We start from the raw sequence: 27,783 nt of genomic DNA, 5'->3' as shown, positions 1-27,783 counted from the left end.
AAAGGGAGATTGAGCTAGGTACCTGGCTTATCAAGTAATCTATAAACAGTATCAAGGAAACTTGCCAGGTAATGCGTCGTTGATAAACCTTTCATGCTTTCGAACTGTTGTTCATCAATAAGTACAAAAAAAAGTCTTCTTAGGCCTGTCTGCTGCGAAACCCTCTTACAGTTTAGAGAATATTGGTGTTCAGATAATTGGTCGAACTCCATAAAAATCCAATGTAACACCTTTCTTCTGTATTATTGTAATATAACCTTTTTTCTTGCACTTAGGGAATGAACCACTTCTAGTTTATATTAAAAATACTTGATAACGGTTTTGATAACTTATCAGGAAATGCTTTTACTAAATGAATTTGGATGTCAAGGGGGCATTTTGAAGTTCTCTTTAGTTTACGTATTTTTGCTTCAACATCAACATGCTGTACTACAGGGATATCCTGGTCTTTAACTGGGGGGTGGGGAATATTATATGAGAGAGCAAGGAAGATTTGTGCAATAGCAGCAAGGTGTTTATTTAATTGAGATAGCAGTAGTTCCAGAGGGAACATCAAGATCAAAGCCAAAATTTTTTTTTTACTGTTTTACTACTGATTTTATTCACTATATTATACCACTGTTTCGGTCGTGCTTTAAAGAGTTCACTTGCTTTATTACGGTAACACTGGGCCGAAGCCTTCTGAATCTGCTTTTTTATAGATTTTCTTATTAGGTTAGCTTCTTTCAGTTTTTCTTTGGCGAAACAGTCTTAATTTTTGTTGGATTAAACTTTCTATTGCATCATTTATATACGGCTTATCATTAGGACATCTTATCTTTCTCACTTCTGGAAAAAGAAGTTAATAATTATTGACAAGTTTTTCTTGAAAAATTTCGGCTTTCTTATTCGATTCGTCGGCAGCAAATACATCTTGCCATTTCTCTACTGAAAGCCATGTTCCAAAATTGAGCAGATCACTATCAGTAATTGATCGGTACTTAAGTACATCAAATTTATACTTGTGGATATGATCTTGTATCGGATTCAGCGAAAGCGTAAAATGGTAACTGCCGCCAATTGGGGGGAGGGACTTGGGTCTTTGATAGAATTTATGCATCTTTGTACAAATAATGTCAAGGGAACTATCACCTTTTGTGGTTTGGATATTAACAACTTGTTTCACATTAGCTTCACGCCAAAGATGACTTGTATTTACTTCATTTCCGTCACCGGTAAGTAGGATCCCAGTATTTGGATGTTTAGATTGAAGTTAATCAAGCGATGGATGGAGTTTTTCCAAGAAATATTTACGTTGCTTTGATTTTTGGCCGGATGAATTTTGAAAAGAACCGACAATGATATTAGTTAATGTGCGTGGTAGAACTTTCAGTTTAACTTAAATCCAAATTATTTCATCCTACTCATCTATTCCTGGAACATTTACTTTCATTTGGCGACAAATTATTACCCCTCCACACTATTTACTATGGTAATAATCATGTGGGCGCAGTTTAATAGCTCATTAAAATAAGCCGTCTTCAGAGTATCCAGGTTTTGGGACTGAACCTCAGTTATACAAATTAAATCTGATGCTAGTTTATTCGCCGTAATTTCAAGCTCAGTAAAGTTTTTCAAATTAAATCTTTCTGCATTACTTAATATCAACCTAGGGAAATGGTAACGTAATTTATTATTCTTATGTTTACTAATATGAGGACCAGAAACACTCGTTGTAATTGCCAAACGATTTGAAAAAGGAGTTAGAGGGTAAGAAGGTCTATGGATACTTTCCGGGGGTGACTGAGGCTTATAATATTTAGCAGAGATGGGGGTACTATGGGTAGGCTCAAGATCAATTTGCCTAGTAGTAGGGTGACCACTAGGGTGATTACTAGACTGAAATGAAGCTTCGGAAATAGGCATAGGAAAGTTTGTGTACCGGGGCTGACCAGGAAACTTATTCAGGGATCGAATTGGAAAGTTTAGGCCCAAGAGTACTTAACGTTGACACAGGACTGATGGGGACGTAGCCTGGCCCACAGCCAGGGTAGCTTTTCTCTTTTTCGACGAATTTAAGCTCTTATTTGGGGTCGAAGACCTAGAAGTATGGGCCAAATTACAAGCCACTCTCAAAAGCCTACAAAAGCCACTCTCGAAAAACCCGCATCTAATATTACGTCATTTATCAAACAGTTCGTAGTAACGATATCAATTGTTACCAACAGTTACATTAGTACCAATAGTTTTATCAAAAGAATTGCATTTTAATGTTGATTGTAAATGTGTAAGATTCATCAAGTTTACTCTTACCCATCAAAAGTTACGAGCGTGAGAAAATTTGCCTTATTTTAGAAAATAGGGGGAAACAACACCTAAAAGTCATGCAATCTTAATGAAAATCACACCATCAGATTTAGCGTATCAGAGAACCCTTATGTCGAGGTTTCATGCTCCTATCTACAAAAATGTGGAATTTTGTATTTTTTGCCAGAAGACATATCACGGATGCGTGTTTATTTTATTTTTTCTCTCCAGTTGCGATCGGATCGACTCAGTGGTCCTAGAATATCGTCAGAGGGCTCATTCTAAGGGAAAATAAAAGTTCTAATGCCCTTTTTAAGTGACCAAAAAAAATGGAGGGCACCTAGGAACCCTCCCACGCTCATTTTTCCCCAAAGTCTTTGGATCAAAATAATGAGATTGTTATTTCATCCACCATAGTCGAAAAACTTAATAACTATGTCCTTGGGGACGACTTACTCCCCCACGGTCCCCGTGGGAGGGGCTGCAAGGTACAAACTTTGACCAATGTTTACATATAGTAATGGCTATTGGGAAGTGTACAGACGTTTTCAGAGGGATTTTTTGGTTTCGGGTTGGGGGGGGATAAGTTGAGGGAGGGTTACGTAGGAGGATATTTCCATGGAGGAATACTTAGAAGGATATTTCCATGGAGGAATTTGTCACGGAGGAAGAGAATTTCAATGAAAGAGACGCAGAATTCTCGAGCATTAAAAAAAAAACAAAAAACAATGAAATAATAAATATGAAAAGTGTTTTCAACTGAAAGTAAGGAGCAGCATTAAAACAAAACGAACATAAATTATTAAGCATATGAGCGGTTCAACTCCTCGTAATACTTCGCTCTTTACGCTAAAGTATTTTTAGTAATTTCAACTATTTATTCTACGGCCTTTGTGATTCAGGAGTTATTCTTAAGGAACCGGGACAAAATGTAAGCTTTAGTGTAAAGAAGGAGGTATTGACGAGGGGATGAACCCCCTCATATATGTAGTAAAAACATACGAATATAGAAGTTCGTTACGTAAGTTAATTCATAAGTTACGTATATTTCTTACTAATGAGAATGTTCGTAAAAAATTAAAAGTTCTAGTTCCCTTTTTAAGTAAACCAAAAATTGGAGGGCAACTAGGCCTCCATCCCCGCTTCTTTTTTCTTAAAATCTTCCGATTAAAACTATGAGAAAGCCATTTAGCTAAAAAAAAATAATATGCAAATTTCGTTTTAATTATTTATGTGTGGAAAGCCAAAATCAAAACATGCATTAATTCAAAAACGTTCAGAAATTAAATAAAAAAAAAGTTTTATAACTGAAAGTAAGGAGCGACATTAAAACGAGCAGAAATTACTCTTTATATAAAAGGAGATTTTCCTGCTCAACGCCCTGCTCTTTACGCTAAATTTTTACTCTTTTAAAAAGTAGAGTTAAGAGAAAGAGTCAAACTTTAATGTAAAGAGGGGGGCGTTGAGTAGAAAAATCCCCTTTCATATACGGAGTAATTTCTGGTCGTTTTAAGTTTTAATGTCGCTCCTTACTTTCAGTTAAAAAAAACTTTTTTTTTTATTATTTAATTGGTTAAGGAATCACACGCGACTTTTAAGAATCCCAGTGAAGTATTTTTTTTATATTTTATTATTCATCGTTTGAATCTTAATGGGGTGTGTTCTGCCCCTGATTTTTATGCATCGATAAAGAAATCAACAAAAAGTAATAACCACCTTTATTTTATATTTAGTTCCGAAGAGCAGTTGCTGAATCTAAAAGTTCGGGAAAGCAAATGCAGTTTCAGCTGACGAAGCTCGATGTTTATCTCAATGAAATGAGGAAATTGAGCCAGAGCGAAGTTTTGTCGTTTCCTATTCGATCTATGTTAATGGACGTTCTTAACTTGAAGCAAAATCGGTGGGTGCCATACCGAGAAGGAGAAAAACCAAAGACAAAGAAAAATACGAAAAAGAAAACAAAGGAAAAAGAAAGGCTAGAAAAAGAAGGACGGGGTGATGATCAGTCTTCTTACCGCCCGCCTCCTAAAATGGTAAGTTTTTGCTTTTATTCTTCTTCGCTTTGGCCTGTCTTAAATTTAACAAAATTCTGTCTTGTGTAGTTCTTAAACTGAGTGCATTTAGATTACTTGTATTACAAGATTAGTCTAGGCATTACAACTATAATTATAAATTCATAATTTGGATGCCTAAATGTGGGGTTGTTGTGTCCTTTTCTAATTCAAAAACATACTTGTAGTTTTAAACCGTAACCACTTCTATTAAATTTGTTTTATAAAATGTTAAACTATAATTCAGCCAAAGACGGCAAAAATAGAGCCAAATAACAATTCAAGCTTAAAATGAAAAGAAATCACTATCAATGAATAAATGAGACCAAAAACGAACAAAACTGAAATTATAATTAATAACCGAGCCCATCCTAAAACGAATACAAATTAGCACAAACAGAATTAGAACAGAGCAGCATTGGTGCTTCACCAGAAATTTTATAAATATTATGTTGCAATATCATCAATATCCCCCCACACCACCTTATTCCATGAAAGTTTCACCTTAATATCGTTAGTCTTTTCGCACACCAAGGATCAAGCATACTTCTCTTTCCTAACAATAAAAACAATATCTAAGCAATGAGGCAACTGCATCATTTACAGCACTTGCCCCAGAAAATATGGGGGGGGGGTCCTGTCATCCTTTAAGCATTTTTATTAGGCCTTTTAACTACTGGTAATGAATGGGCTCGAATTTTGATCGGATGTTTTTGAAGTTGAAGGATGGGGAAGCTAGAGCCTCAAAAAGACCTGGGAGTGCTTAAAATGGCACTAGGAATTTCAATTTACGGTCGAATAAAACCCCCTTCGAAGGGTCAATAACATCTTTTATATGAAGTGGCCTGAAAAGTAATCATATATTGAAGCAATATCACTCCTTTCTTAGGAAGACCTATTACGCTGCCTATATCAAGACATAGACAAAATTTTACACCATATATATTTTTCTATTTAAAAATCCTTTTTCCCCAAAAAAATGTATTCCTGCGTTTGAACCTATCATAGAAAATGTTCAGTCTATTCATTTGAGAAATCACCTTTTAAACTCGTTTTTCTTGAATAGTTCACTCTTTATTAAAGCATATTGCATGTTTTCCTATAAAAATTAGGGAATATGTTTCATGTCTAATAGTGTGTTGCCATTGGGTGTTGCTGTGAATTAAATCTTTTTGGATGGTTCTTAAGGTTTATTATACCTTTGTCTCAAGTCAAACAAATTCCGCTAGGAAGTGCTGATTGAACTTTTTAAAATTTCACCCCATTTTCCTTATTGGTCAAAAGCAAAATGTAAGGCGGGCCTAAATAAACCAATGAAATTAATTTTTGTCTAAAGCTTCGAAGATTGATATTTTTACACAGAGTTTTCTTCTGATTAGAATTTACGACAAAATTTCCGTCAGCGGTATTTAGTTAGATAATGGCAAGAGATTTTTTTTTTCTCTTAAACTTACAGTGTCTTATTGGAAATGTCCATATGTTCCAATATGTCCTTCAGCAGAGAAATAGTAATATATTCGTCTGCGTCTTGCAAAGCTTGGTTATCGACGGGTGAAGAGCAAATGAGCACCGTAATTCTCTAGCATAAAATGCCCATTTTTATGAAACTGTGACGACATGCATAGAGTGCATTTTAAAATTTATTGTTTTTCTACTTTTATATGGCACTTGGTATCTATCAAGTGACACTGTAGATACTAAGTACTTGGTATCTACAAAATGAGGTATTTTTAACTTATGAAGGAGTGATCGGATCTTATTAAAATTTGATGTTTTGAAGGATATCGTGTCTCAGAGCACTTCTAATAAATCTGACCGGATCCAGTGACACTGGAGGGAGTTGGGGGGGGGGAGAAATCTTGGAAAACGCTTAGAGTGGAGGGATCGGGATGGAACTTGGCGGGGAAAATAAAAACAAGTCTTAGATATGTGATTCGCATAACGGGAACGGATCTGCTCTCTTTGGGGGAGTTCGGGGGGAGGGTTAATTCTGAAAAAATAGAAAAAATGAGGTATTTTTAATTTACGAAGGAATGATCGGATCTTAATGAAATTTGATTTTTGGAAGGATATCGTGTCTCAAAGCTCTTATTTCAAATCTGACCGGATCCGGTGACATTTGGCGGAGTTGGGGGGACCTAAAATCTTGGAAAATGCTTTCAGTGGAGGGATCGGGATGAAACTTGGAGGGGGAATAAGCACAAGTCCTAGATACGTGATTAGCTTTTGTCTTGGAAAAATCTTGGAAAACGCTTAGAACGGAGAGATCGGAATGGAACTTGGTGGGAAAAATAAAGAAAAGTCTTGGATACGTGATTCGCATAACGGGAACAGATCCGCTCCCTTTGGGGGAGTTTGGGGAAAGGGTTAATTCTGAAAAATGACACTGTCCCTCCTAAGTTTAATCCTGAAAAACTGAAATCCTTATAGCAACACGTGGAATTACCACATGTAATTTTATTTTTTAATGAATACTCGTACATAGATTGGGAAGTGATCAATATCATTCTTATGTAACCGGGTTAAACAGAGTCTGGCGAATATGTAGAAATATATATAATTATAACCAGAATAATTATAAGAAGAATCGGTAGAAATAGACTGTACCTAATACTCGAGATAAAATAAGCATATCAGCAGGGTTAACAAAAGAGCATATGTTTTATTTCTATAAGAATTATTGTCTTTTTTTGTTTTTATTATCTCGTTTACTTTTAAAAGAATTTCATAGAAATTTATTTCTTGTAATACAAGTACAATCTAAACGATCACAAATTAAATATAAAAACAGTTTTTTTTTCAACTGAAAGTAAGGAGCATAATTAAAACTTAAAAATAATAGAAACTATTACGTATATGAGGGGGGTTGCTACCTGTTTCATAATTTGCTCTTTAATCTAAAGTTTGACTTCTTGCCCCATTCCTGATCTACTTCTGAAGCACATCCAGGAAAACTGGATCTGCTGTTTTTTAATCGTTATAAGCGATCTGTAACTGTATAACGAAAAGAAAAAAAAATTTCTTTTTTCTGAGAAACTTTTTGTGAAAAAAGTTTCACAAAGTCAACGGGTCAAAATTTTGAGATAGCCATTTTGTTAAGCATATTCAAAAACCTAATAACTATGTCTTTGGGAATGACTCAATCCCCCACAGGCCCAGGGGGGAGAGGCTGCAAGTTACAAACTTTGACGATTGTTTACATATAGTAATTGTTATTGCAAAGGGTACAGCCGTCTTTTCAGGGGAATTTTTCACAGTGGGGTTGGGCTGGGTTGGATCTTTCCAAGGAAGAATGTATCATGAGGGAATAAAATTTCCATTAAGAGAGAGGGGTGGCAGGATTTTCTAGCATTATTAAAAAATAAGGTAAAAATAGATAAAAAAAAATGTTTTCGGCTGGAATTAAGGAGCAGCATTAAAACTTAAAACGAACAGAAAATATTATGTATATAAGGGGGTTCGTCTCCTCCACAATAACTTGCTCTTTAACCTAAAGTATTTTTTAGTAATTTCTACTATTTATATCGAGGTCTTTGTGATTCAGGGGTTATTATTAAAGAATTGGGATGAAATTCGAGCTTTAGTGTTAAGACAAAGGTATTGAAGATTGGGCGAGCCTCCTCATATACGTAATAAAAATATACCAAAATAGAAGTTCGTTAATTTAGTTAATTCGCAAGTTGCGTATATTATTACTAATAAAAACGTTCGAAAAAAAAACAGTTCTAGTTGTATTTTTAAGTAACCACAATTGGAGGGCAACTAGGCCGCCCCCACCCCTTTTTTTAAAAGTATCCATGTCAAAACATGTATTAATGCAAAAACATTCCGAATTAAATTAACATACAATTTTTTTTAACTGCAAGTAAGGTTAAGTTTTAAGAAAACTTAAAACGAACAGAAACTATTCCGTGAATGAAAGGGGTTTTCTCCTCTTCAGGCAATTAAATAAAAAAAAAAAGTTTTTCCAACTGAAAGTAAGGAGCGACATTAAAACTTAAAAAGAACAGAAATTATTCCGTATATGAAAGGGGCTGTTCCCTCCTCAACACCTAGCTCTTTACGCTTAAGTTTTTTTTCAAGTTCTCTTTCTCGCAACTCTACTTTTTAAAACAGTAAAAAACTTTAGCGTAAAGAGTGGGGCGCTGAGGAGGGAACAGCCCCTTTCATATACGGAATAATTTCTGTTCTTTTTAAGTTTTAATGTCGCTCCTTACTTTCAGTTGGAAAAACTTTTTTTTTTTATTTAATTGCCTGAATGAACTATCAATTGGTCTAAATTGATCTAAAATAATTTATTAGGCCTGCCATTGGCATTGCTCAGCAGTTTTTCGAACTAATCACGCACATGATCAATAGAGTAAGTACATTAGAGTATCCTCTCGTATGAATAACACTGTTCTATGCAAAACTTTTCTAACCGTTTAAGAAAGTAGCCTTATTCTATGGAAATTATTCTATGACATAAAAAGATTTTCTTGTGCAAAATGCTCGAATGTAGGAAAAAAGAATAGTTATTAAAATTTACAGGGGAGGATTTTATACAGTAGGAACTTTCTCTAATAGGGGTTTTAATACGAGGGGGGGGGGTGCTCCAAGGAAGCCCCTTGAAAAAGAGGTGGCAAATTTCTTAACAATATTTGGAAAAATGACAAGAAATTAATTAAAAAAAGTAGTTTTTTAAACTGAAAATAAGTAGCAACATAAAAATATAAGATAAACAAAAGTTGGTGCTTAATAAAATCCTTATCTTAGGCTTGCTCTTTACGCTAAGTTTAACTTTTTGTTCCTATTCTAAAGAACGAATCCTGGAACATAAGGGATGTTTATTCAGCACTTGTGCGCCCTCTCGGATTCATTGAATATTCTCAATTTTCTGTTTTTTATAGAACTTTAAACTGCGTTTTTAAGACAAATTTAAGCAATATTGTAATTTTAACCACGCAAGTAAATAGATCAGGAAGTTCTGAATACAACGGTGTGTATATTTTTTTTATTTTGATCGAAAATAAAGATATACAAAATTTTTAATGAGACCCTACTTTTCAAAAGTATTTACAAGGTTTTTGAAAGATAAAAAAAAATAAGGAAAACTAAAAAAAAATCTAAGATAGAGATTTTCAAGAACACAGTCTTCGCTATCGAATGGTATCTCTATCTTAATCTTGTGGTGAAGTACAAAGAAATAGAAGCTTCCAGAAATTTAACATGGGAAATCGGAACAGGGATCATAAACCTTAAAGGATCTTTATACATTCAGAGCTATTTTCTTCAAGTATGCTTAGGGCGTCAGTACTTACTGAGAGGCAAAAAGTGGCTGAGAAAACTTACATCTCACATTGGATATTTACTGCTTTATTATGGTCTTCCATTTGGATTCAGGTAAGGTGCGTTCACTCTGCGGGTATTGGGGTTGGGCTACTTGCCCTTCGATCACTTTTAGCTCTTAAAAAGGGTACTGGGACTTCAAATTTCAATAAAAATGAGCCCTCCCTGAGGCATATGACCACTTATTCCATTAAGTCCTAAGTTGCCCCGGGCCATAACTTACAATCCTTGTCTCTGGAGTTCGAGGGTGGGGGGCTTTTTGTAACCCTGGAGGCATTGCTTTATGATATTTGAACTATTTTGAACAAAATTGTTATCTAAAAAATTTGATCGGATGTATTTGGGGAAAGGAGGGTGTAGGGGGAGGGCCTAGTTGTCCTCCGATCCCTTTTAACTCTTAAAAGGGAATTAGAACTTTCAATTTGCGATAATATAAGCCTCTTCCACGCTTTATAAGGTCATTCCTTTTATACAAAACCTTATATGCCCCCGGGGAATAACTTACAATCCTTGCTCCCCTTGCCCCCTTGCCACTATTGTTACTATTACATCTGCTACGACTACAACTTCTATCGAGGTTAAAGATACTAGGGTGAAACTTTCATGGAACACTTAGGGGGGTGTTACGGTGAAATAAAATACACAGTGTGCATTCAAGTTACCAAAAGGATGCATGGAACATTTCTCAGGAATAACACCGAGTATTAAGTTTAAACTTTCAGTGTATGTTATGTGGTATGTTAAGCCAACAAAATATATATACTACTCACGGCTATGAGTATTAAAGAGACATTTTTATATAATGTTGGATGGTATGTTCAATTGAAACACGCTATATTTCATGAAAACTCTTAAATAGTATGCTTAGAGAGATTTTCAGTTAATGAAAATTCACTATGTGCATACTACTACTCTTAGTAATAGTAGTGCTACTACTTGTGTTAATGCTAATATTACAAAGGCTAAATGTATTAATGTCGAAGTTTCAGGTACTATTGAGGGAATATTAGGCCAGATCATAACACATTATACGAATGCAGGTTATTAACACGATGTATCAGAAATATCTCAAAAAGTGCTTAAAGTACTAAGTTGAACCTATTGTGCTATTAGTAGTTGATTTTGTACTAGACCAAAAAGGCACATTACTGCTTAGATTTAAATAACCATTACTGCTTACAACTAAAACTTTTGCAGAGAGTTTTTGTGGCTTTGAACTAAATCAAAAGGTGCTCTGTGTAGGCTGACTGCAAATAAAACGTCTCAGCAATACCTCAAGAACAAGTAAGGGTATTAAGTTGAAATTTTCAGGGCTACTATTATTGCTACTTTTGCTTTTACAATTAAACTAAATTAAAAGAGTGTAAGTGCATCCAGGTTTTAGAAACAGCAAAGATACAATGTTTTGGGAACAGTATTATGTCTTATTTTTCAGGAACATTTGAAGAGGTACACAAACAAATCCAACAATACAATATGTGTCCAATACAATATGAACAAGATAAGCATTGCAATAGCGCTGTCTAAGTAAAGAGCAATGCAGGCATACCACCAAGGGTCTTTATATGGAGGGAGTTATTGTAGAAACTTAAAAAGGAGCTGATTCGATTGGCAAATAAAAGTCCTATTGCCCTCTTTAAATTTCAAAAACGATTGGAGGGTCTACGCTCCCATTACCACTAATTTCCCAAACACATTCAATCAAAATTTTGAGACAGACTTTTTATTTGGTAGAGTTGAAGCTTGAAAGGTCCAATAAGTGTGTCCACTCACCCCCCCCCCCCCCTACCAAGCCCCCAGGGCAAGGACTTTAAGTTTTGTAATTCGCCCGTTGTTTAAATATTGTATTTCTTATTGAGAAAGGTGGGCATTTTTGACCTTTAGTGTCCAAAAAGACAAAGGGCATTCAGATAAGCAGTTCTGAGGATCACATGATTAGTCGTAAAATTTCAAAATAAAACCTTAAAAAGTAGATCAATGTTAGGAACACTAATGATTGCTAACAATAACATTATAATGACAAATAATTAACTTACTAATGAACAACAACATTAATTATAGTAATTAACACTAATACCATGAACATTAACACTAACAACACTGATGATCAATAACAAACTAACTAGCTAACCCTTTGAACAATAACTAACTAACTAATGAACACAGACACTAGAAACAGTAATGAGAATTGCTTTGGGACATGAAAAAAAAATGAATATAAAAAATGTAAAACATAAAATTGGGTGATTAATTATTAAATGATTACAAAACTATCAGATTTACTTTTATTCATTTATTGTAGATCTAGACAATAGTTAGCAGCAATTTCTATTTGGGTTAGCAGAAAAACAAATGTCGTTAAGCATGTTGTTAACATTTCCAATAAGAATGACTGGAAATTAAATCCACATATAAATATCCACCACCTTTATTGTTACCATATGCCCCCTTGCTAACTTATTCAAATTTATAGATGGCGCCAACAGAAACACAACCTCATTATGGAATATGCATTGTGCACGCATCCATTAGAATTTAAATTTACAAGAAACACTATTTACCTTATAAACTTAACTTTTATGAATTACTATTAGAAATATTTTTTTTTATATAAACTTTTTTAGTGCAATTCAAGAGAAATCACTGACCTCTGACCCTTAGACTCATGTGCCAGAGACTCTCCAAGCCTAGCCTAGAACATATGAAGGGAAAAAACCACAGTAACCACAAAACTCTATCAAGAGATATGTGAAGTTGCCTCATCCAGGGGTCTGATTAGTCGACCAGAAGAGCTTTATGAAAGTCCCAATTGATGAGTTTATTTCGCCATTTTACTATCCCAGTAATAAATTTGAAACTCTCGTAGAAACTTGGAAAAATTAATAAATAACTTAAAAACATTGTACCACAGAAAAACTGTAGCCACGCCCAACCCCCTGCTGAACAGTGGCCCCAATCTCCATCTATAATATACAATATATTATCCATATATAGTCAAAAACTTTTGTTCAAAAAATCTTTGTTCACTTTTGTTCTTGACCCGTTGTAATTGTCAATGACGCAAGCATTATGACTGTATATTTCTTTTTTCTGTATTTTCATTTAACATTGCATAAGACATTTTTTCAATACCCTTTAACTTAGCTGCTTGGATTGGTCTTGTCAAATTTAATGGTCTAGGTTGTTCATTTGTATTCTAGGCACTATGGAACTACTATAAATGGCTTGTGTAGATAGACCAATTCCACTTGTTATTTGTACTTAGCTATGTTCCCATTGTAATGTTGCATGCGTTATATATATATATATATATATATATATATATATATATATATATACTAGCTGTTGGGGTTTGCGCCCCCCCAAGCCCTCCCGCGCGCGTAAGTCGTTACGCGCCATATTAGTTACGCGCCATTGTAGTTGTGTCCCTGTGTCCCACCTGTGAATAGAGATAGATATAAATATATGTTTTTAACTACGTAAAACATGCGAATATACAACATTCTTCGCTGTCCCATTGTCTGTGCATATAAATAGATTTTCAGGTTTACTGACTCTTGAACATGCAACATATAATTGTCCATGGGAAAAACAATCCGTATTCAGATCTATGCCTCATTATTCTAATGATGTGTCCCTGTGTCCCAATCGTCATTTATATTCCCTGTGTCCCGGTCGTCATTTGTGTCCCGGTGTCCAGGTCTGTAATTTCTATTCGAACAATCCCTGTGTCCCGGTCGTCATTTATATATCCCGCCTGTGCCCCCGGCGTCCCCGTTGTAGTTGTGTCCCTGTGTCCCGGTCGTCATTTATATTCCCTGTGTCCCGGTCGTGATTTGTGTCCGGGTGTCCCAGTCTGTAATTTTTCTTTGAGGTTCCCGGTCGCCATTTATATTCCCTCTGTCTCGGTCGTCATTTGTGTCCCGGTCTGTAAATTCTCTTTGAGTGTTTTTTCTTTTTAGTTTTTTTTAGTTTTTTAACATTTTTTTTTTCTGTTTTCTTTTTCTTCTTTATTTTTCAGCGTCACTATGAAGTACATATCGCCGAACCTTTGTTTTTTTAACTTAAATCTGGTATGCATTGATGATCTTATCCAAGTCAAAATCCCAAACCCAATCATCATTGCTATCATTTTCAGTTTTGATATGTTTTGACTCTCGCTGTCCAGGTGGATTTTCATCTAACTGCGCGGTTTTGCGTTCTTTAGCCGCAAGCCTGTTTTCTTGCTGTTCTTGTGATTCCTCGGCACGCTTTCTTTTCTTACTTTCTCTATCAGCAGCAAGTTTTTTGGCATAGACTCTTTGAGCAGCTTCCTCGGCTGTTGCCATTGTATGTTCTTCAGTCATTTTACAATTAAACATTTTTCCGTGAACGAATGTCTTAAATACCTTTAATGACGTCATCGTCATAACAAACATGATATATATATATATATATATATATATATATATATATATATATATATATATATATATATATATATACATATATATAAACAATGCAATTACTCCTTAGAAAGGGGAAGCGAGGAAATGATGTAATTGATTCTCTTGAAATATGATAATAAAAATTACATAAATCAAATGATGTTTCTTGTCAATCCTATATTTCTTGCGTAATTTTTCTTGCATCATAAACACTAATTACGATACAACCACAATTGAGGCAAACATGTATTTATGCTCATAAACATGACATTACCCACGACTTTCTCGCAAAATTAAGGCTCTTAGCTAATTTTCTTAAACTTCTGACATGTATAGATCGTTTTTTAGGCCAGAAAATCCCAGGATACTAATTTTCCCGAAATGTTTTCAAGAAAAAATACATAAATAAATATATACTTTTTTAACTTCAACAAAATTTAAAATTCTTTGGGTGTGGTTAATCCACATTGTATTTAAGCAAAACACAGGGAAAGTTGCTGGGCTCACGCCAAATCTTACAAACTCATATACTTAAAAACTAAAATTAGATGGTTACAGGTCACTACAGAGCTTGTGAAATACGCACAATTAATTGGAGCGTTGACAATATTTTACAAGAGTTGGAAATTGTATGACCGGATTTAGAAAGAAAAATTCAATGGAACTAATTAAAAGATTGAGTCTGATGATAATTGAGATAATTTTTGTTCTGGTACAATTTTTGTATATGGTGTGTCCAATAAAAAAAAAATAAGTTAAATTATTGGTTCTCAGAGTCACATACGATATTCGGTAAATTAAATGGACAGTCGGAAGATATGGTCGTCAATTCCTATAGTGATCAGACTTACTTACAAAGTAATTTAGTTACTAAAAAAGAAGTTAACTATTCAGACACAGTCACCACACTATGCTTTTATGGAGATAATTCCCCTACCCGGCAGCTCGGGTTAGAATAGGAATAGCTAAGGAAGACGACGAAGTTCCCAGAAAAACAATAAAGGTAGGCTTAGTACCTACTCTTGCAGAAAATGTTCTCATAAGAGGGGAGTTTGGACATATCAGAAATCTCCAATCCCAAGAAGTGACTTCTATAATAGTGGGGGATGTGGAATTGGCCAGACAAACTTGTATAGAAAATGAGATATAAAAATTTCTTTTTCGGAAAACTTTTTGGAATGTAACAAACTACAAACTTAATAACAAACCTATTTTTGCACGGTGGATATTTCGGGCGTATTTGACAATGTCGTCCATTCGCAAAGAATTCATTGCCTAATTTGAACAGCCATTGATTCTGTCATAAAGGTTCTCCAATATTGGTATTGAAATTCGTGTGTTTGGTTGAAATTGATATCAGATATATCTTAGCCAATCACAGTATAGAAGGGAGTCAGGCAAGGGGGTCTACTATCCATTTATATCTCTAAGTGTGTTTGCTGATTGTCTGTAAATGTTGTCTCTTACTACGTTTTTTAAAAATGCTGGTGTTAGTTATATTGCTAATGCTGATGACCTACTAATAGTTAGACATACTAGATTGAGTTTCGATAATAATATGAATGAATGAATGAACTTTATTACCCGTAAAGTATAAAAAACACAAAGTACGGAGTATTATAAATAAATAAACAAAAACAAATACGATAAACAGCGAAGAAAAACAAAATTCAAACTAACAAAAGACAACATGGACTAATCAACCAGTATCAATATGGAAAAAAGGCTGCAGAGGGTCATAAACGTGAATAAAGTTGACAGTCTTTTTACATAAATCGTCACTGGAAGACCGAATCCGAGAAGGCACATCTACTATACCAAATCGAGCAATTATTTTTTGTTTCGGTGCCATCTAGGAAGCCGAAGCAGGAATTTGCAATATCTGAAATAAGCCGTACGTAGAGTATGTCGATCTTTCTTATGAAACAGATGAGCCATGCCTGATAAAAACAAAAGCACAGGGGCGCAATAAGCATTATAAATCATGCACAAACCGTTGCGGCTGTAACGGCTTTTGTTTGGGGATATTTTTCCGTAAGCGACGCGTAGGTTTTTCACGGCTTGATTCACTAGGGATGAACAGGTAGTGGAAAGTGTTAGGCCGAAACACAGACCAAGCCTACTAACTAAAGAAGAACATGGCAGAATTGCAGTCCCAGCAACGAATGGAGCGACCGCATAAGGGCTATTAAAACAAATAAACTCGCATTTAGACGCATTAACTGACAGTCCAATATTAGATAATTCATTGGTTAATATAGTAAAATTAGAAAGCGATCCACGGCGAGTCCGGGCAACAAGAAGAACGTCATCTGCATATGCAATAGAAGACAAACCAGTATTACCGTAAAAAACAGAACTTCTAAGGGGACGCAGGCACGATGCAAGCACGCATTTAAATATACTAGGAGACAATACGGCACCTTGCCGAACTCCCTTATTAATTTTTACTGGGTCAGATATTTGGCCATTCCAGGTAACTTGAATTTTAGACTTTGAATACCAAGAAGACAATAAGCAATATCGCTCCTTTCTTAGGAAGTACTATTACGCCGCCTATGTCAAGAGGTAGCCAAAATTTAACCGAATATATTTTTTCTCTTTAAAAATCCTCCGTCCTCCCAAAAATGAATTCCTGTGTATGAGCCTATCTTAGAAAGGATGTTCGGTCTATTCATTTGAGTAATCACCTTTAAAACTATGTTTTTTTTTAATAGTTCACTCTTTATTAAGGCAGATTGTATGTTTTGCGATAAAAATTAAGGATCTTTGATGTCTAATAGTGCGTTGTAATTGGGTGTTGCTGTGAATTACATCTCTTTGGATGGTCCTTAAAGGATCTTGATACATTCAGAGCTGTTTTCTTCAAGTATGCTTAGGGCATCATTACTTACTGAGAGGCGAAAAATGGCGCTGAGAAAGCTTGCCTCTCACATGGGACATTTTCTGTTGCATTATGGTCTTTCATTTGGATTCAGGTAAGGTGTGTATGCTCCGCAGGTATTCAGGTGGAACTACCTGCCCTCCGACCACTTTTAGCTCTTAAATAATGCACCAGGACTTCAAATTCCAATAAAAATGAGCCCCCTCCGAAGCATATGACGACCCATTCCATAAAGTCCTAATTTGCCCCGAGCCATAACTTGCAATCCTTCCCCCTGAGTTCGATATTTAAACTATTTTGAACGAAACGGTAATCTGAAAAATTTGATCGGATGTATTTGTAGAAAGGAGAATGGGGGGGAGGACCTAGTTGCCCTCCGATCACTTTTGACTCTTAAAAGGGAACTAGAACTTTCATTTTGCAATAAGATAAGCCCCTTCCATGGTTTATAAGACCATTCCTTTTATTTAAAAAAAAAACCTTATATGCTCCCGGGGAATAATTTACAATCCTTGTCCCCCAGGCTAGCTGCCCTCCGATCACTTTTGACTCTGAAAAAGGGCATTATAACTTCCCATTTCCCATTGAATGAGCCCCCACCAAAATTCATGATCACCCAAGTTACGATCACTCCTTTCATAAAAACGTGATTTGTTGAGAATAGGCATCTACCATAATTTTTAGCCCTTGTCCTGAGGGCTGGGGGGGTTACCTTCCCAAGGACATTATTACTGGACATTTCAACTATGCTGAACAAAATGCTTATCTCAAAATTTTGATATGATATTCTTAGGAAAATGAAGGGCAGGGGGTGGGGCTCCAATCACTTGCCTCTGAAAAAGGGCACTAGAAATTTCAATTTCCGATCGAATGAGCTCCTTTCGAAATTTCTACGACAACTTCTATACGAAGTGCCTAGATCAGAAAAAAATAATATGCATTTTGCCAAATTTCTTCTTTACTCAGTTTCCTGCTATTGTGATGCCTGTGCTTTTATTGTGATAACGGACAGGCTGCATATGAAACTTGAGTGAAATTTATAATTTGTTTTTTCTTCTTCTTGAAGATAATTAGTTTTTCTGCTCTTCATTGCTGAATAAGTTCAGTGATAGTCATTCCAACCAAAATAATTGTGGAATGGTCCATTATATATTTTTTCTGAGATTCTTATCGTTTATTTTTTACTGAATAATTGGTGCTGTTCTTTTTAGACCAGTCAGCCACGAGAAATGAAACTGGGGCCAACAAAAGCCTGGAGTAAAGGGGCTGGCCTGACTCCAACGGCAGTACAAACAGGTGGTGGAAGGTACTCAGCACTATTAGATGATGAGGGTTCTTCTGTATCCAGTCCAAGTGTGACTAATATTAGACTTGGACCACCGTAAGTTCATTACTCTATTCCTAGCAAGGACTTCTCTCCGGGCTTGAACGCATAAAATAAAAGTATTAATTCTTAGTGTGAGTGCTACAAATTTCTTAAACAGTTTTTTCCGTCTAATAAAGATATAAATCCTAGGCTAAACATATGGATTCCAGTTGAGAGGTTTTGGGCCGGGATATGAGGCAGTAACATTGCTGAGCTAGTGACAGGAAGAATCTAGGACGACAATCAAAATAATTAATTAAATTTCAAAGCAATCAATGGAATTTCACCATAGTTAATAGATATTCCTTTTAGTGCGATAGCTCCTAAATGCAGCATGGACCATAACTAAACAAAGCTTCGGGTATTGAATTTAATGGTACCGGGTGAACAAACCAAGTTTGAACTTTCTTATTTATGCAATTGCTTATTTTTCGCTTTCGGTTAGACCCAAAGCACTAGCGTTGACCTGTAGACACGGAGTACGTGATAAAGTGCTTATAGATCTTATTACACTCCTGAAATAAACAGGCCCCTAAAAAAATTTTACGTTTCATGTATTGATAATTCTTACATTGCTATCTGTTTTAACTTATTTCTTATTTTTGCTCCTTTGTGATACCATATCGCTATATTAGACTCAACTACGCTTCACTTAATTGTTTTCTTGTTTGCACTGTAACATGTTTTGTTAAACAAAAATTTGGCTTCAGTAAGTTTTACTCGTCTTACTAGACGCTGTAAACTTTTTTATATATATAGACTTAAAGCCGTGAATTTGGCCCGTCAAGACTTGTGATACATTCAATTTTCGTGAGATATCTTATCTAAGCTGCGGACTTGTTTGAAACAAAAACAAATGAAAGCCAAGCTCTAATTAGTGCAATCCCGTTTCCCGTAGAAGGTAGAAGGGTATTATCTCGTTTAAATTGTAAACATGAAATATTCTTCAATATGTAAGACTAAATCGAAAATTGGATCCGTGACCCCTCCATCTACCTCTCTCTCTGCCAAGTTTTGTAGTGAAAGGTAGGCTGATTTCACCTTGTTTGAACGATACTCGTGTATAAGTTTTCAATATGTGTGGTTAGAGTACTGACTTGGAACTCTAGTTTCTCCAACACCGAAACCCACACCTAAAGGATATGTTGAAAATTCTTTTTTAAATAAGTAATAACATTTCAATCATGTTTTTTTAATATATAGTCCCTACATAATTTTGCGATATTAAACAATCACTATGTATATAGAGTGTTTTTTAGTTCCATTTGATAAATTTCTGTGAAAAATATTTCATATTATGTTAGTAGTCGATTGATTAGACATCAAAAAAGCGATTGATTAGTTTTGTCCATTCTCCTGAAAAGGTGGAATTTTTCACACAATGAGAATGGATGGTGGCCACGCTATAATTGAAAAAAGAGAATTTAAAATCATTGAAAACATTCTTGAAGCGTCGCACTGTGCATTTTGTAATCAGTGGTTTATTCCAGTCGTTCTATGGGCCACAGAGGGGCTGCAACCGAGTCAATGGGACCTGTTCCAACCGAACGTCAAAAGGCTGTTCAAGCAAGTCGTAGCTTTACACGATCTCGGAGTCAGCAGGCTTCCAGGGAAAGCTCACTATCGCGACAGGGTGCTGCGACTCCAACAACTGAACAAGTACCTTTCCAAGCTAAATCAGAACTAAAAGGCAAGCCCGATCTTACCGAAGAAGGGAATGAAACGAAGATCTTACCGGCTTTTGTTTTGAGGGGTTGTATGCAGCTTCTATTTGGTGTAATAGTACAGTAATGTAGTTTCCCAATTCGTTGTCATATGTTTTTAATTTTTATATGAGATAGAAAATAAAAAGCCAATTTTTCCATAAGGTCACAATATTAATGTTTATGCGGATTTCAGTTTTGACTAGCCCCTTTGTTGCCTTGAAATTTAGCCTTTCTGTTTTAAAATAAATAAAACCATTTCATAAGCACCAAAAAAAATTCTATTGTCACAAAAATCTAGTTTGAATGTAAATAAACTAAGCCTAAATAAGTTTCAATACCGTATTTGTAAAACATGAAGTTTGATAACAAACAAAACTATAAAACTATTACTCAAAAAAACAAAGAGTAAAATCCAGGAATTTGAAAAAACGAAATAAAATAGACAAAACAAAAATATCAGCAAGATATTCTGCCAAGCCATCTTAAGTGCTCAAACGCAGAATAAAATTAATATACCTTTTGAAGAAAAGGAAATTTTTGTGATGAAGAAAGTCATCACAAAAAAAGGAAGAAATAACAAATGAAAGAATAGTCTTTCCTTTGTTTTGATTTGCTTTTTAGTTTGTTTCAGTGTGTCTTCTGCATTGCTAGGTTTCACTTTTTTTTTTTTTATTCACGTGTTTGAGCACTGAGGTAACTTGGCAAGGTCATTGCCGAAATACTTTTTTTGCTTTTCACTCTTGTTTTTTCTACTGGCAGAAAGTCATTCTGTTTCTCTTGTTTTATTACGTTTGTTTTTGTTTTTTTTTCATCAAAATTCAATCTGTAACCAAACCCAAAATTCTAATAAATTATATTCTTAGGTCATTTTAATTTTTCAATATATACAGGTCAGTGGCTCTGAAACTGCACGATCAGTGGCTCTGATACTTTCCAGTCCTTTTAAAGCCCGGCTAAAGTCTCAATGTTCTTATCTCATCAGGTTCTCATTTTCTTCGCTAAGGAAAACGGACGCCTTTCCTAAGTGTTGTGCCAAGGTATGCTTCAATTGTAATTAAAGTTGGGCATAATATATCTTTCACTAGGTCATTCATACAATCTGTCTATGAAGCATGCTATGACAAGTTTTACTTTGACAGAACTTTGCACTTTTAAAATATAAAGTTGTTTAAGAACTTTTTGCGTAATAAGAACTTCGAATTTATTACTATCCACAAAGAATTGTATCTTAGAGTTAAAACGTTTCAACACTATTTCCATTTCCAAAAAGGGATTTTAGATAGTTTTTACAATAAAGACGAATTGTCTTACTAAAAATTATCCATGTAAGAAGTGGTAAGAAACAACCAAAGTATTGGGGTATATAACCCACGAAGGCTAGACACTGCATCTAGTTTTTCTTCTCAATTTTTCTACATGCGAGATGACGCACTGCAGTACTTAATGCGTTCAGGAATATCAGACAATGTCCGTTTAAAAATTGAACCTTTGCTGTGACAATATTTTGTTGCCTAAATCTAATATAAATATCTACTTGATTTTTAACCGTACTTCAATTCCGGCAAGAAAAGCAGAACGAAAAAGTAGAATTAACTGAGGAGTGTAGAACAATATCAATGGGTCTATATTTTCTTCAACAGCAAGCTTTTCGTTTAAAATACTTGCGCAAATCTTGTATATCTTATAACTCTTGTAGTATTTCAAAGAAAATAAGTAAGGAAGCAACAGCAAAAAGTTAATAAATATGGTAGTTAATATTAATTTTTTATCTGACCATCGTTGAATCCTTTTCGTATATTTCAAGAGAGCAAAACAAGTAAAGAGACAAAGAGATACTGAGATGGCAAATAAGATTATGTAAATGATTAATAAACCACAAATGGGAAAAATATGGCAAAATATCATATTCATCTCAAGCATATGACGGTAAATCCAAGGAAAAATTATTCCAAATATTGTTAATATATCTAGAGTACAGGTTGCTTTCATAATGTCATTTACGATTGTCTTTCTCAATGAAATATTCCTTAGAGCCAACAAAAATAGAACATTCGTGAAAATGACGGTCATAGAAGACAAAAATAGACACAAAGTATTGTAACTAGTAGATATTCCATGTTTGTGGTCCAATTCCTTCTTACGCTGATAGAACCAAAACTGTACTAGTGAAAACGAAATTTTGTGAACAAAGCCTCAAGTGTTTCAGTGTATTAGCTTTGACACAATGAGATTACCTATAAGGCGAAAAAATTGTTGTTTTACTGTTTTACTTTCACTGTTTTACATTTACTATGAAGTGTTTTTGGTTACTGAACTATTTTTGGTTAGAATGTAGAATTCAAATCAATAATCATGAGGAAAAATTACTGTTACTTTTCGTTACTGTTTTCTTTTATGATAATAAAAAAAAGTGTTGTTGTATAATTAAAATATACAAAAAATAAGTAATATATATATATAAAAAAGTGTTGTTGGAGCTCTCAAGAAATGTGTAGAGAGGTTTAATCAGAGGCACCACTTTAGCACTGCCTATATTAAAAGCCATACTGCTCCAACGTTTTAATATTATTATTAGTTTTTTTCAGAGGCACTTCATTTGGAAGGGGTGGTCGTACAAACTTTAAAGGGGGCTCATTGGATTGGAAATCGGAAGTTTTAGTGTCCTTTAAAGATTTAAAAGTGGCCAGAGGGCAACTAGCCCCCCTCCCCCTCAAGGCCTATACCCCTAAATGTATACAATCCAAATTTTGAGATAGTCATTTTGTTCAATACAATTTAAAGATTAAATAACAAGAACTCAGGGGTTGACACAACCTCCGGAGATCGGGGGAAGTGTTTTAAGTTATGCCCGGGGGCATATAAGGTTTTTGTAAGGGTTGGTAGTATAAACATCACTGTTGGCTCATTTGATTGGAAATTGAAAGTTCTAATTATCTTTTTAAGACCCATCAAAATTTATCAGCGGCTAAACTTCATGGTTAACATACCTTATATGGTCAACATATAAGGTTTTTGAGTGTTGCCCAGGGGGCATTTAAGGTTTCTTATGGAAGAGATGGACGTCTCAATTTCAGAAGGGACTCAAATAACTAGAATTCTATTCATTCCAGTCATAGAGCTTTTAATGCAGTTTTAGGTCCCTTTTACCTTTTTCAAGAGTCAAAAGTGATCCGATGGCAAATAGCCCCCCCCCCCCATCAACCCTTTTTTCCCCAAATTCGTCTGATCAAATTTTTGTATAATCATTTTCTTTAAAATTGGCCAAAAATTGTACAACAAAAACTCCAGGGATAACACAGCCCCCCGGAACCCGGGACAAATGTTGCAAATTATGCCCTCAGGGTAAGGCCTTTTAGGCTTTAATAAGGCTTTTATAGGAGGGGTGGTAGCATGAGCTTTGGAGTGGGGTCATTCAATTGTAAATCGGAATTCCATTGCTCTTTTTAAGAGTCAAAATTAACCGGAGGGCCAATAGTCCCACTTCCTCCCCCCCCCCAAAGAGCCTTTTTCCCAATTGCATCTGATAAAACTTTGAGATAGCCATTTTATTCAAAATAGTCTAAAGCTAAAATAGCAAAAACGATAAGGATGACACGACCTCCCAAATCCTAAGGCCGGCTGTTGTAAGTAATGCATCGGGGGCACATGAGGTTTTTATGTAAAGGGTGGTAGCATAAACTTCAGAGGTGGTTCATTTGATTAGAAATGGAAAGTTTTAAATACTTTTTAAGAGTCAAAAGTTAACGGAAAATATTTCCCCCCTCTCCCATCACACACACCCTTTTTTCCCCAAACGCATTCAATCAAAATTTTGAGATAGACATTTTGTTTGAAATAGTTCAACGGTTAGATAACAAAAAAATCGGGGTCAATATACCGCTCCAGACCCCCGGAGCAAGGGTTATAACTTATGCCTGGGGGTATATAAGGTTTTTAAGGGAAAAGATAAACTTTGGAAGGGACTCAAATGACTAGAAATTGAAAGTTCTAGTTCCCTCTCTGACAGTTAAAGGTAATCTGATGGCGACCAGCCCCCCACCCTATCAGCCGACTTTATCCTTAATGCGTCCAATCACATTTTGAGATTTTATTTTGTTTAAAATAGACCAAAGAGCTAATGTTGTATCATACGTCCGGGGTCATATAAAGTTCTTATGCGAGGTTTTTTAAATAATTCAAAGACCAGATAAGCCCAAACCTTAGCCCCGCTCAAAAATATTAAAGAGGGTAGTTTATCAGTGCCCCAGCACTCAACTCAAGGCAGGTCTCTATATACGGATTCTCACTGTCGTCTGTACTCTAAACGCAGACAATTTGAAACTCTTCTTAACGTCATGACGCCCAAATTGACCTTAAATTAGAAGTAGTGCCTTTTTAAAATAGTTTTTTTATTTGACCTTTAACTTTTTCCTCGGCTTGTCTTTTGTCATTATGAAAGGCATATCGCCGAACCTTTGTCTCTTTAAATTGTTCAGATTGTGGGACAAAAACTTGTTTTTCTTCCAAAAATTTATCTAGTCCAGGTTTTTGATTTCCAAAATTATGGTAGGCATTGATGAACATCTTTGTTTCTTTTAATGGTTTAAGTGGAGGGACAAAACTTCTTCCTTTGCCTCCAATTGGCTTTTTTCATTGTGAAAGACCTATCGTATATCCTTTGGTTTCTTTTAATTGTTCAGGTAGTGGGACATTTGTCCATGTTAAAATCAAAAACCCAATCATCATCCCTACTATTTCCAATTTGTTCGGTTGAGTTTATCTTGGCCTGTCTTTCTCCATTATGAAATATCTATATTGGTGAACCTCTATTTATTTAACAAATGAATGATAGGCATTGATGACCTTATCATACTGGCTATGCATGACTTATGAAAACAAGAAAGGAAAAAATAAATGAAAAGAGAAAAATCAAATAGGTGAAAAACGAGGAAGTCTTTGGCGGAGGTTCTTGTCGAAATATTTGCTTGATTTTCATCTTCGTTTTTTCTACTGGCTATCAAAATCCTCGGTTTTCACCGATTTGATTTTTCTCTATTCATATATTATTCCCTTTCTTGTTTTTATATGACCATATCCATGACTAAATCCTAATTCCAATTATCATTGCTCTAATTTTCAATTTTGGCATGTTTTGATTCTCACTGTCCAGGTTAATTTTTATTGACTCGCTCACATCTTCGGTGTTACATGTCTTCTCCCCGTTTTTGAGCAGTATAGTAAATGTATGTTCTGGACCACTCATCAAATCAATTAAATTTACCTCCTTTTCAAACGAATTTGCATTATTTCAAACAAAATTTCCAGCATCTTTACAATTTTCCATCCCAACATTTAAAACGAAAACAGGTTCTTGGAAATCATATTTGGTCTAATTTTTATTCTTTTTCACAATGTAAACACGGGTTCTAGACCCCACTTATGTCACCCCATCAATTTACCCTATTTTCAATAGAATTCACACCAATATACATGAAAATTTTCAACATTTTTACAGTTTCCCATCCCGGGCCTTAAGAACAAAACAGGTCTTGTGAAAAAAGATTTTAATTATATTCCATTTTTCCTATACTATCTATAAAATGTATTAATTAAATTTTTAGTAGATAGTCGACTTCAATATCTAAATAATGTATTTTATCTTTATTTTTTTTTCAATAAACTAAAATCATAACTTCATCTAATTTTTTAAATTTCTTTTCAAGATCAGCTGCTTTAGAATCAAAACACTTAGGTGCAAATAGATCATTTTTCTTAGCCCTGGCTTTATTCCCAAGAAAATCCGTTATTAGGAGTTCTGGGAAGAAATCCAAACACGTGTCATTTGAAACGTGACCAGAAGCCTGTCAAATGAAACACAAAAAGAATGTTTAAACTCTCCATGCATGCCGCGATGGCCTAGTTGGTAAAGCAATCGACTGATCTACAGTTGTGATTCAACACTTCCACTCTCACTGTTTAATAATTCTTTTGGAATTCAACCTGAAAATAAAATAGTCGAGCTTTGCTTATTTGAGTTAGCTTTGTTGGGCATCAAATTTTTCTTATCTAATCTATCTGCTATAGACTGCTTCCTAACAACTTGTTAAATAGAAGGCTCGGGATTGTATGTGCACGATTTTGACTTTTCTTTATAAAAGAGCATAACCAAATGTGAAAAATCACGCCATTAACAAGATAGTATTAGTATTTAGCGAAGCTTTCATTCCTGCTTAAGGTCCGAGGAACTTATTATTGTCTGGATTAAATCCCGCTTAAGTGTTTGGTATAGACATGAAAAGATATAATTTTCACTGTCCTACAGTGTTTGGAAGCATATCCTTTACGGAGGACATACAATTTTAATGATTGAAATCACGTGAAATTGCAACTTGGAATTTTACAACGTTAACAAACTGCTGTCCACTATATTGATATTTTGACTAATGAGTCCGGAAATCTTGAACAGTTCTTGTTGGTATTTTATGAAACTCACATTCCAGAAATAGAAAACATGAAATTAGGTGATATAGAAATTATGTAATCAGGATGGAAGGCTGAGGTGCATAGTTGGGTATTAGGGCTTATAATGAAGAACAAAATCTCTAAATATTGCTGAGACTTGGGAGGTCTTAGTCATAGAATGCTATTTGCTCAATTGGGACTAAAAAGCGCAAGGCTTCAGCCATAGTAAATTATGCCCCTACAGAACCGATAAGCGTAGAACTTATTAATGTTCATATTAACAGTATTTTACCATTTGTTTCCTTTTTCATTTTTCCAGACAACATCCTATCTCAGGGCCTTTGAGCACATTATCTCAATAATTATGAAAAATAGATATTTAATATAAAGAAATATCCCATGGGCTAATAAAAACAACTGATGTACATAAAATCAGATGCAAATATAAAGAAATGTACATGGTATACAAGAAATCACATATAAAGAAATAACCCATGGGCTAATGAAAACATCTTTTGTATATGAAATCAGACGCATTTTTCCAAACCTAGTCCTCATATCTTCAAACATCTTCAACATTTGGTTTTGATACGCGCTTAGGATATTTTTACTAAAATCCCAAATTGTAGGGTTAGGCTTTGCAAAAAAAAGAGGGCGGGGGAGCGGGAATCCATTATGGAACAAAAGAAACTCTGGCAAAACTTCGGTGATTATAAGCGAAGACCAAGACGTCACTAATTACTATCTTTTGGGGAGGAGAGAAGGTAAGAATTATTTGGGCACCTTCAAAATACAAACTGTGTTGATCCCTTTTTGTTTAGCTTGCGTATCATGTTCTCCCACGGTACAGTGAAAATTGTAAAAGCACTGTTACTAATAATTAAACTATTCTCAGCTTTTGTAAAAGCTACTGTTGTGAACACATAGACGACCCACTTCTTCAGAAAATGCAACGAGTTGCTGGGAGTGGCAAATATCTGTCTGAACTTTTATTCCAGACCAATAAATCTGAAGGGCAGAAAATAAAAAGCAATTGAAAAAAACGGCAGTATGCACTGGTTTTCAAAAAAGTGTCAGGAAAAGAAAACTAAAAGTTACTAATAAATTTCGAATGTGGCTTAGAATAAACAAAGACTAGATATAACTACTTTTAATTTTCTGCCCCAGTTGTCCAAAAAACAGATAGCCTGGACAAGCTATTAGTGACCAAAAACTTATGAAGATTCCGAAAAATGATAAGAAAATTCTAAATTTAGTGTTAGCGATTGTATTTTTTCCGCTAAGGCTCTATTTT

General features: G+C 34.9%; 1 protein-coding gene across 1 annotated transcript in view; it reads left to right on the top strand.

Annotated features, from left to right (window-relative positions):
- The window catches only part of LOC136026312 (eukaryotic translation initiation factor 4 gamma 3-like), a 131,084-nt gene extending 110,881 nt beyond the window's left edge, over positions 1–20,203 (top strand). Inside the window, exons 15-17 of the mRNA XM_065702733.1 lie at positions 4,020–4,319; positions 18,188–18,357; positions 19,833–20,203. Of these exons, the coding sequence (XP_065558805.1) occupies positions 4,020–4,319; positions 18,188–18,357; positions 19,833–20,133 (771 nt within the window). The 3' untranslated portion in view covers positions 20,134–20,203. The remainder of the gene's footprint in view (positions 1–4,019; positions 4,320–18,187; positions 18,358–19,832) is intronic.
- Positions 20,204–27,783: the final 7,580 nt, after the last annotated feature.

The sequence above is a fragment of the Artemia franciscana genome, chromosome 4 (assembly GCF_032884065.1).
Source record: "Artemia franciscana chromosome 4, ASM3288406v1, whole genome shotgun sequence".
In the NCBI taxonomy this organism is placed as follows: Eukaryota; Metazoa; Arthropoda; class Branchiopoda; order Anostraca; family Artemiidae; genus Artemia; species Artemia franciscana.
The sequence above is the reverse complement of the archived record's forward strand: the minus strand, read 5'-3'. Positions and strand labels throughout refer to the sequence as shown.